The sequence below is a fragment of the Hemiscyllium ocellatum genome, chromosome 17, assembly GCF_020745735.1.
Source record: "Hemiscyllium ocellatum isolate sHemOce1 chromosome 17, sHemOce1.pat.X.cur, whole genome shotgun sequence".
Taxonomy (NCBI): domain Eukaryota; kingdom Metazoa; phylum Chordata; class Chondrichthyes; order Orectolobiformes; family Hemiscylliidae; genus Hemiscyllium; species Hemiscyllium ocellatum.
Window position 1 is genome coordinate 48,507,961 of NC_083417.1, and position 11,641 is coordinate 48,519,601.

The 11,641-nt window shown below is 39.4% G+C and overlaps 1 protein-coding gene across 1 annotated transcript; it reads left to right on the forward strand.

Annotated features, from left to right (window-relative positions):
* The first annotated feature begins 8,150 nt into the window (after positions 1-8,150).
* On the forward strand, positions 8,151-10,399 carry irx5a (iroquois homeobox 5a). The gene is made up of 3 exons (XM_060837728.1): positions 8,151-8,494; positions 8,835-9,240; positions 9,597-10,399. The coding sequence occupies exons 1-3, from the start codon at positions 8,258-8,260 to the stop codon at positions 10,313-10,315; spliced, it is 1,362 nt and encodes a 453-aa protein (XP_060693711.1). The 5' UTR covers positions 8,151-8,257; the 3' UTR covers positions 10,316-10,399.
* The last annotated feature ends 1,242 nt before the right edge of the window (positions 10,400-11,641 follow it).

An 11,641-nucleotide genomic window follows, 5' to 3' on the forward strand; every position in this document is an offset into this window, starting at 1 on the left:
TCGCCCAGCCCGCTGCCTTGACAACCGCTGCGGGCGAAACGGATGTGATGTCAATGCTGGGGCGGGGAATAGGGTGCCCTCCTCCCCGCGACTGGCTGAAAGCCGATGCAAATAGGCGAGCCTACAAACCAATCAAGAAGCGGGTCACTCATTGCGTCCGCCCACTGCAGGCCCGTGGGCTTCGCATTGCACTTTGGGATTTACATGTTTTCCAGTGGTGAGAGAACTACAATTCCCAGAATGCATCGCGCTCCACAGGTACGCCTGTCACTCAAGTTTCCCTAAAGTGTTTCGAGAGTACGCCACCTGCACAGTGGTAAGAGCGGCTCCTTTCGCTTTGGTGTATGCATAATGCAGATACAGGACGTTTAAGGCATGGAAATATAAAACATGGTCGTATAACAAAATAGATACTGACATCGAACATTATTTAAGGTGGCATGATGCGCAATTGCTATATCCAAGATCCAGTGCACCTAAATCATATTTGCTTTGCGAAGTGCAGGAGAATGGATACCTCTTCGCAGAATTTGGAGATTGATCGTGAATAATTTTGAAACAGTTGCATCTTGCATTTTGTAAAGTCCAGTAAAGTAGGTGCGTCATGATTTCATTAAAAAAAACTCTTAGTTAAAGGGAAATTCATTAAACCGAGGATATGGACAAGAACAAGTGTCCATTGTCGATAAAAACGCTACGTCAAATATATTTTCATATGTACACTTTTGTATCGTCCACATTTTGACATATTTCTCTGCTCGGTAATAGTATTGGTCATTCGCCTGTGTAAATACAGCTTTACCAAAGATGATTTCAGAAAGATGTAGAATTAAGCCTTTAATCCACGCGAAAAAAAGTAATTGAAAGTAACAAAAACGGATTATGAACAGATGAAAGCAAGAACAAACATCTCAATCAACCATTAACATGGAATAATATTATCAAAGCACGCATTGTACAGTAAAAAAGACGTTATTATATTGAGGGGCCAAATACGACATTCAATTCGCTGATTAATTTTGTAGGGCAAAGACTTTAGAAACTATCGATTTACGAGATAGCCCGCTGAGATATGGGCTTGAGCAGGATAGCTGCTCTAAACAGACAAAGAGAATTAAATAAACCGGGATATGTTCGTGTTGGGAAATATATCTGGTGGAATCAAAGGAGATTACATCCGTTGATCGGCAGGGATTTATCCTAGTTCATATGGTTTTAATCTGCTTTCGCTTCTACCCTTTTATGAGTTTTGGAGAGGGGATACCTGGTTCGTTTATTCGCTTATATCCACCAGTAAACAAACACTTTGAGCTTTAAGTGCGAGAGACAGCGAATCAGCTGGTGTATACTACAGCGTAAAGTGACATTCCTCTATCGATTACGAATGGTCCAAGTAATTGGTATTACTTAAGAGTGATATATAAAATACCATAAAACTTTGCGCTATGTGTACAGTTGAATCAGTCCACACTTCAACCCCTCCCCCTAACGACCCCTTCTATTATAAGATCAACGCTTTCACACCTAGACTGGGGCAGCAGAGCAGCCTCAATAAGGCGTTTACCTCTGTCGAGACGGATAGCTGTTACATTTCCCACACATATTAATGTTTGAAACATAATCTTCACATGGCTCTGCGGTTACAATTGGAGGTTGATGGCAACAGGGGGAAAATGAATTAGTGGTAATCTTTATTTCAATAAAAATTCAAGTAAGCACAAAGCTGCTTGATGTTTATACCAGATATGATAAAAAGACAAGAAAGACGCTCCATTCGCTCTAAGACCGAGAGCCCTAGAAATCAATGCAGAATTAATCCTTTCAAAATATCGATTCCCCTTCCAATCAGCAAAGTATCGGGATTTCCATCAGAAAGCGAAGAACACAAACGCAGCAAACCGTTAAAGTTAGAAATCTGCATTCAAAACAAAAAACAGAAAATGTTGTAAATACTGTACTCAGTAGGTCTGACAGCATCTGCAGAGAGTGAAACCGAATGAACATTTCGGGTCGTACGAAAGGTCATGACCGGAATTGTCAATGTAAGTTTCTCGCTCCAAAATCACATCAAGCTGGACATACCATATTAAAAGAGTGAGGGTCTTTGTATGGTTTATTTTACTTATATTTGATAGTACATGCCATAAACAAAGTACTACTTTCCCACATTAGTTAACTCTTTCTAGATGTGATTAGAATCTTGATAAAATTCTAATCAAAAGGCCCTGACCCCAAATTCGTTTTTCATATTAGTGTATGAGATGGATATGAACACTTAGCTTATGTATTCTAAATACATATGAGAGAATTATGCTAATATACAGTACAATCAAAAATATGTTTTGATAGTGTTAGCCCTTAATGCATTGGTTATGATATTCCGCTGTGATGATAGAAGGGTTGTTAACCAATCTATAATAACTTAAATAAATTTAGACCTGGACTAGTCAATTATAAAAATGTCCTTTCATTAACATCAACAAAGCAATTTCTAGACTTATTATATGTGCAGAGATCCTGACTTGAATCTCATCCGAGATTTCTGTTCCAACTACTGGAATAGAAGTACCAAGTTTGAATGCTAAGACATTTTTCCTGTTTTTCTCATTTAATACAAAAAGCAGACTTACTGTCATAGGAACTGTTAGCAGACTGTTTTCAAATCTACTAGTAACATAAAACCTTAAACCAGGTTTTGATCCAGTATGTCCTCTTCTAACTCTCATTCTGCAACAATAAGAATCCCAAGCACTAAGCAAGCCACATACAGAGACACAAATTACATTTAAGCCTACAATAACATAAATCTTGCTGAGACAGTAAGAGGAAATAAAACAACAATCATGATCATCAAAATCCACAGCCAGCAAAACCAAAATGCATCAGCTAATTTGGTATTCCAGGGTATAGTCAACAGATGTGCTACACAACTTTACAACAGTTGGAAGGAAGAACTGCAATAAAGTGCTTTCAGATTTTCCAATAAAATATAGTTTGACCAGGAACAACTGTCATCTGAAATTCACACACTGCTGAAAACTTGGTTTCTGTTGTTCATAGAATTATATAATCCATATAGTGTAGAAGTGTGCCATTTGGCCCAACAGGTCCACATCAACTCTCTGAATGGCATTTCACCCAGTTCCAACCACCCATACACTGCCCCATCACCCTGTTCCCGTAACCCTCAATTTACTATGGCCAATCGACTGAGGGAGGAAACTGGAGCACCCAGAGGAATCCCAATCAGACATGGGAAAAATGTGTAAACTCCACATAGACAGTCACCTGAGGGTGGATTCAAACCCATTGCTTTTGTTCAAAATTGTTCAAGATAGCTAAAGTTCTTAGGGCTAGAGAGATCAAAGAGTATGAAGTGTAAGTGGAAAATGGGTACTGAGCTGGAAAATCGGACATAATCATATTAAATCAGAGTAGAGCTGAAGGGCCAAATGGCCTACTCCTGTTTATTTATTTTATATATCTATGTTAATTACCTACTTGTTTTCAAGCAGTGAAATATATAGAATGATGGATAGTGCAGTAAAGTAGAAAAAAGGCATAATTTGGATAACAGAATATAAATTTGACACAAAAGGTGATCAGTGTAAGTTCAATGTTGTTGAAAAAATAGGTAAACATGTATGATTGTAAGTGGAAAATCAATGTCTGGAGCAAACTTACTTGCCCCTCTCTAACCTTCTCTTGGGAACATTAAGTTTTATATAAGCTTGTGAATATTGTGTTTTAAACACAGAAGATTGTGAGAAAACAGTTCTTGTTAAAAGAAATCTAATCTCAAATCAATAACAAACTTCAGGGGCTTACATTAGAAACTATAAAACTTAACATCATAAAACTTGGGTTATTATGGCTTCTCAAGGTATAATTTTCATTTATAGCAAAGCATGCCTCATATCATCCTTGCTGATGACTGCATGAATCACAGCATCATAGAAGTGTTACAGTGCAGAAGGAGGCCATTGAGCTCATTGCATCCTCACTGGTTCATCAGATAAGCATTTTACCCCATGTCAGTCTGCTCCATTTTCCCTATATCCTGACACACTATTTCTATCCTAACAGTCATCCAATACCCTCTTAAATGCCTCAATTGATCCTGACTCCACCATAGTTCCAGACTGTGCATTCTAGACTCAAATCACACTTGTAAAAAAGCTTTTTTTTTAACCTTGCATTTGTTTCTTTTGCAACTCACGTTAGATCTATGACTTCTCATTCTTGTTCATTTGACATGTTGGAAATGTTTTTCCTGATCCACTCTGTCCAGCCCACTCATGATTTTGGGAAACTCTATCAACTGTCCTCTTAGTCTACTTTTCTCCAAGGAAATCACCCCTAATTTCTTCAATGTATCCCCATAACTAAAATTTCTTACCCCAGAAGGAATCTTGTAAATTGATTTCGTACTCTTTCCTATGCATTCACATCCTTCCTACAATGTGGCATCCAAACTTGTACACAATAGTTTACCAGGGACCTCACAAAGTTCTTAAAAAAGCTCAATATCACTTCCTTCATCATGTGCTCTATATCCCTATTAATAAAGTCCAAGATATTGCATGCTTATTAATTGCTGTTTTACTTTGTCCTGCCACCTTCAGTGATCTGTGAAAATATAAACCCAAGTCCTTCTGCTCCTGCACCCCTTTATATGTGTGTCCCTGTTTTATGTTGTCTGTCAATATTGTTCCTACTGAAACGCATTCCCTTACATTCATTTGTATTGAAACCTGTCTGCTACACCTACCTGCTCCACGAGCCTCTCTATATTCTATCGCCATTGTGAAGCTCTATAGCTTCATTCCACTTGCAGAATTGTCACTGTACTGATACTTTCTGATATGTGTATTCAAGATAAAATATTGCTCCTCAGATTATAGAGCAATGCTTAAATGTACAATGTCCTTAGCCTTCAGTTTCAGTGATTCGAACAAGTAATCAGTCATTTCTGCATACTACTGCAGCTTTAAGTTAGCAGTTTATTTTACGTGCAAATTGTTGTACATGTTGTCTGTAGTCAGTTGATGATTTTAAGTTCATTACACATTGCGACACTTCAGAAATTTGTTTCACCAAGCCACCTATTGGCCAGAAACTGCAACTATTATTATGACAAGTAGCACAAAATAGTGAAACTGATTGGAAGATGTTGACATTGCAATTTATAATTATTAATGTTGACAGGAAACATAATCAAAATCTTAGCACCATCTAGGTGGGTGTGAGCAGGAAGTTTTAAATAATAATATAGAATGCATTAAATTTTAGAATAATGTTCAGATCTTCTCAGGTGGTCCCAATGTTCTGACCTTCTGAATTTTAATTGTTGAAGTTATAACATGTAAGTCACAATGTTATTTCACATGTGTCTTCACACAAAGGAGTTTATTTTCCTTTACAGGTATAAAATAATATTTTTTTGCAAGGTTTGTGAAGGTTTGTAACTCAGGTTGAGATTTAAGGGGTAGATCTAGGTGCTATCTATCAACTCCTCAGAAAATGAACAGGAAATGACATCACCACAAACCCCAGGAACCCCATCCAGGAGAAAGATATAAATTGAAAGCAGGAGACAACAGCTTTGCTTCACTTGGAGGTCACCACTGATTATGTTACCTAGCCAGGTAATGAAACATCTGGATATCAAACCTACAGCTCAGCGAGCAAACCTACACCCATAAAATAATATTTTGGGTTCAAAGAAAATAATGTTATCAAGACTAATCTCAACTTTGTTCTCATCCATGCATGATAATTGTAGAGTCTACTTTGGATTATACAGATTTATAAAGCAAACATTTTTTTCCTAGAATAGAAACTTAACACATATAACAGACACTATTTCCTAGAATAGTTTGTGAATTTTGCACAAGTAATTAAAAGTATGTGATGCAAAGAAACGGCGAATGAGCTCTTAACGGTAGGAATTTTTAAAAAAAATTCAGTTAGAAAGAATTTATTGAGGCTCTAGTTTCAGCTGGCAACCTCTTAGATAACAACCAATGTGACAGCACAGAAAACAATTGGAAGATCAGACTGATGGTAGTGGACATGTGCAAAGGGCATACAGGAAACCTAAACATTGAGTTATGCAGAGTACAACCCAGAAGCTCCAAACAAAATTCACAGATATTCAGCAAATCAGCCCATGTTGATGGATTGCACTTTAATGCTCCTTCATATTTGTATATTGTATAATCTGTATATTTTGTACTTTATTACAGATTATCATATAAATTATATGAAACCAAACCGACATACTCTTATCAACAAAAATGTCAGCAACTATAAAATGAAATATCCTCAGACAAACTTTGTCTTCATAAGGACCTCCAAGAAAGTTTTGTTTTCACTAATGAGACAGTTTTCTGAAAATCACTTTTTTCACAATCTAAACATTGTTAATTACCAATAACTCAATCTATTTCTCAGTTTATAAAATAATTAGATGATAGGCAGAAATATTTTTCTATAATCTCTAGAGCACTTATGTAACCCAAGATGAATAGATTTTATTTTAATAGTCCAAAAACTGCATGTCAGGGATTTTATTTTATTATACACTTGAACTTGTGTCTATTTTTACAACAGTAATTCTATCCACACATTTTATGCATGCACAGTCTGCACATTGTGCTTTATCATCTCCTGGCATTCCTTACTAATGAGTATTGCTCTCTCGTGTGAATTAGTTGCCAATAGTGAAAATTAGCTTCTCCTCCCCTACAACCACTGTGCACTACATTTATTATCAAGATTTGTATTTAAGGAGAAAGAGGTGTTTGTGTGTAAACAAGTAGAGTATCAATGTACAAACTGCAAATTATTTCTCTGTACGTTTTCAGTAATTATATCTGATATTTTTGATCCTCCTTTTTTTGTGTTGATGTCATGGACTTGACTGACAGTTGCTGTCCACAAAAGTAAACAAATTCAGAATTGAATTAAATCACCCGAACAGATTTCAGAAATATACAAATAACTCATAGCCTTGAGTGACTTCAGGGAAACATAATGTTTGGGTTCAGGCGATCGTTAACGTTTTATTTTCTTGTATCTCCTCGCCCCCTTCTCCAAGTTGGGCAAGGCTTCAGGAGACTCAACCATCCTCCAACACCTCCCCTAAACGGTCACGTACTCAATTATTACAGTGGGTGATGGCAAGTGATTTCATAGCCCAGGCCCAGCCTGGTTTGATCCAAGATTTTCACACACACACAACTCCAGTGCAGCAGGGGAGAGAAGACGACCTACGTCCCTCACCTCTTCCCTATTTAGGGTTGGTGAAGCCAGTGCCACCGACACTGAGTGGGAAGAGAATCCTTGACCTAGAATCACAGAATGGTTACAGCTCAGAAGGAGGCCATTTGGCCCATCACGTCTTGCACCGGCCTCTGTGACAGCGCAACTCGCCTTAATGCCACACCATTCGCCTGTTCCCTGCAACCCACTCTGATTTCGCTATTGACTAGACTACTGTGGAGTTGCTAGCATATTTGAACTCAGCTGAATCCTAGATTAAGAAGTCAGAAATGTAATATATTCTCTCCATATGACATGGCCCAGTAAATGATTCGGAAAAGACTTACGTTTGCATACACGATAGCAACACACCTGTAACATTGCAAACATGTAACATCGGACACGATAGAATTAAAATTACTGGCAAGCAGTAAGTCGAGAATCGAATGGAAGGTTAGAAAATGTGCTGCGGCAGTGTTTGATTGGCAGACATTTCCAGTAAGATCAACATTTGTTCCTGATTATATGTGCTATGATTCGCTAGGCTTCTGTCACGTATAATATTAGCAAACTTTAAGTGAAGTTGCTGGAGCCTGGTAAAAGATTGCCATCCAGGGGCCGGCGCACTTGAGCCTTGAAGTGAGGCTTGTGTCGAAAGAGAGAGAGAGAGAAAAAAACAGCCTCTCATTAGGTTGGTTGTGGCACCCCATCAGGCTGCTGCCTTTCTTCTATTGACAACACCCTGATAGGAGGAGCTGCGAGTGCGTAGAAGGCGTCAGAAACCCTGAATTTCTAACTTGCAGCTGGCAGGACCTTTTCCAAGCAGCCCTATCGAAAGGAAAACTTCTGCAAGTAAACACTGGCAGAGTCAGCTGCTGAGAGCGCAGAGCCAGGCAATCTGCCGGTGCATGACTCCAGCTCATAAACTCACATCAGAACTGTGGAAGTCGGGGGTTGATTCAGGCACATACACAAAACCATAATCTTAGCCATGTCGTATCCTCAGGGCTACTTGTACCAGCCGTCAGCTTCTTTAGCTCTTTACTCGTGTCCAGCGTACAGCACGAGCGTAATATCGGGACCCAGGACGGATGAACTTGGGAGATCTTCCTCGGGATCTGCGTTCAGTCCGTACGCCGGATCGACAGCGTTCACAGCTCCTTCCCCAGGCTATAACAGTCACCTCCAGTACGGCACAGATCCGACCGCTGCGTTCACTTCCTACGTGGTAAGTTCTGCTTTCTGGACACCATTAAAATGCATTCGTAACTATTGCGGAGTACAATGGTGCCTCTTTCAGAGCATTTCCGAAAAAGATCTCAGCTCTGTCTTGACAAACTTTTCAGTCGCCACAGTTTGTTACTTAATGCAATTTGATTCCCGTTCAGAATAAATTTGGCGAAATTGATTTTTTTTATTTTTTGAAAAAAAAATGCTTGATTTTATTGCAGTCTTGAAAAGGTCGCAGCTTTACCTTTGTTTTTAAAAAAATATATATCAGATAACAGGATTTACAGCCGGATGCGTTTGGTACAAAATGCGATTTTGACGAGTTTGTTGTGTCTTAGGGCTCTCCCTATGATCACTCGACGGGAATGGCTGGATCTATAGGATATCACCCGTACGCTGCTCCTTTAGGCTCTTATCCCTATGGTGACCCAGCCTACCGAAAAAATGCCACCAGAGATGCCACTGCCACTCTGAAAGCCTGGCTCAGCGAGCACAGGAAGAACCCTTACCCCACCAAAGGCGAGAAGATCATGTTGGCCATCATCACCAAGATGACTCTGACTCAAGTCTCCACTTGGTTCGCGAACGCCAGGAGGAGGCTGAAGAAGGAGAACAAGATGACCTGGACCCCGAGAAACAGGAGCGAAGACGAGGAGGAAGAAGAGAACATCGACCTGGAGAAAAACGACGACGACGAGCCACCAAAATCTTTAGAGAAGGGCAACTCGTCGGAATCAGAGTCAGGTAAGACATTAATAAATATTTTAGAGAAATCATTTCCAATAAGGACGCGGGGTTGATTTGAGTTTATTATTTATAACGCACACAAATGCAAATAACAGACTGATTTTCGTTTGAATTATAATTGTCACCACACATGCAGTTGCAAGACCCTTTTAAAAATGCAACACTGAAATGTTTTAGATACTGCCTCGAAGCAACAATATTTAAGCGGAACCCAGAAATTAAATAGCAAATAATTTTGACTTCCTTTGAAGCAAATGTAATGTAGTTAATTATATCATAACCATTTTCTTTTTTAAAAACCGTTTTCGCTCAGAATTTGTTTTCTCTCTCTCTTTTTACGCTGAATCAAACAGGGAATCAGAAAACGAAGATAGCAGAAATCGCCTGTGAAAGATTTGAGGAACAAGATCCCAGCAAAGAAAGTGGGCAGATCCTTTGCGATTCGGAGTTAAAAGACGGAGAGGAAAGAGGAACCATTCACTCGCCCAAAGCCACTACTTCTTCCCTGGTTGTGCCTCCTGGAGCTGAGCTCTTACACGATAGCAACGACTCCGAGCTGGAAAATGCACATACAAACCGAACTCACACTCTTCCGAGTAACACCGCGAACTGCAATGTGACTTCAGTCATCCATTCCCCCCCGGCTACAAGCTCCAAGCCCAAACTCTGGTCTCTGGCGGAAATCGCTACCTCGGACAAGTCCAAGGAACAGAGCGAGCCATTGCAGAGTGCGTGCCCGGGTCAGGGCTGCGCCGTGTCGGCCAGCGCCTCGTCTCCATCCCGTTCCCCTTGTCCTTACCCGAACAGCGCCGTGCTGGGTCGGCCTCTCTACTACACCTCGCCCTTCTACACGGGCTACACGAACTATGGTAGCTTCGGGCACCTTCACAGCCACCATGGAGGTAGCAGCACAACACACTTCAGTTCCAATGGATTAAGCCAGACTGTCTTAAGTAGAGCAGAGGCTCTAGCAAAACTCTGTCCGGAAGCTAAAACAAAGAGCCCGGCACAAATAGATCATTGCAAGGACACGTCGTCTTATGATTTGAAGAAAGGTATGTCCAATATTTAATACTGGTTCTTCGCCGAATTTCTGGACACTATTTATTATTTGGCCATGGCAAAGTATTTTCCGTGAAGATGGTATAAAGTGACACAGATTTTTAGTTTCTCATATGTTGAAAACGGTTGATGCAAACTGTTCAAAATGTAACATCTGAAATGAATGTCTTAACCAACTACGGATTAATTTGTATTGAGACTAATTCTGTATATTTAATGTAGCGTTTTTTTTGTATTTAAGAAAGGATAATACACCCTCTTTGAAGTAAATTATGAAACGAGTGTCCTGTACAGATATTATTGTTGTTCTTTCGTATAATATATAAACATATCTAATATAAATCTGTGTTTTTGAAATGTTTCCTAGTTAAGATGCTGGCAATTTAATTTAAGACGAAAGTTGTTTTCTCTAAATGTGTGTCTAGGAGGGAGAGGTTTTAACAATATACAAATTAGACTCAATTAGAGAGAGAAAAAAATAAATCCAAGGGCCGCTGCTGAGCAAAATGTAAATATCAATTAAAACACAGTTTCGGCTTTTCATATCCAGGCGGGCATTGCTGTTTGGCTTGGTTTGTTTTGTTGTCAAAAAGTGAAGAACTTTTATTTTCAAAGAAAATTAATTCCAGAGAGTGTAGCACTTTCCGTGTGCAGTTCGGGGAGTGCAGGAACTGGCTAGAATAATAAGGCTAAAACTAAAGTGCCATCCTTTAACCTAATTACATCCAATCAGTGTCGTGTTTTATGCAAAGCAATCATCTGGTGAACTTTGCTAATGAGTTCGATTTTATGCCAAATTTAGTCCTCATTACTATCGCAAAAAAACACAGCAGTGCTATATCTGAGGCAGAGAACTGAATGCATGCTGACATCCATACAAGATAACCTCGCCGAGATCTTCTCACCCCACCCCCACAAGTTGTGCTCGTTTACCATGTAAATTCGCTTCATTCTCCGGTATTGACCGCAAGCTTTCCTTAGACTTTTTTTTTCGCTGCTCATATTTCTTCCACCTTCAATGTTACGATACTGGAACCCATTCAGTTAAGTGTTGGCTTGAACTTTTCCCATATTCGCAGGTAGGTGTCACACTTGTTCCGAATAGAAACCCATCGTACTTTCAACTAAGTGCCAAAATATCTTTTTTTAAAAAAAAATACATTGGAATAGCACTCCTTGCAACATTACCCTTCCAATTCACATACTACTGAGTGTCAACTTAACACCAAACTTTACAAAAGGGAAGTAAAACGACCCCCATTTATTTGATGCGAATCATTTCACTCCAGTCAATGCCCTGAACATGTCGCCATACCTCAAAGTGTGATAGGACGAA

Bases quoted from the DNA above. Each gene is read 5' to 3' on its own strand.
- irx5a (XM_060837728.1), top strand. From the start codon at position 8,258: ATGTCGTATCCTCAGGGCTACTTGTACCAGCCGTCAGCTTCTTTAGCT. The intron at 8,495-8,834 runs GTAAGTTCTGCT...GTTGTGTCTTAG, and splicing joins CTGCGTTCACTTCCTACGTG to GGCTCTCCCTATGATCACTC. The intron at 9,241-9,596 runs GTAAGACATTAA...TGAATCAAACAG, and splicing joins CTCGTCGGAATCAGAGTCAG to GGAATCAGAAAACGAAGATA.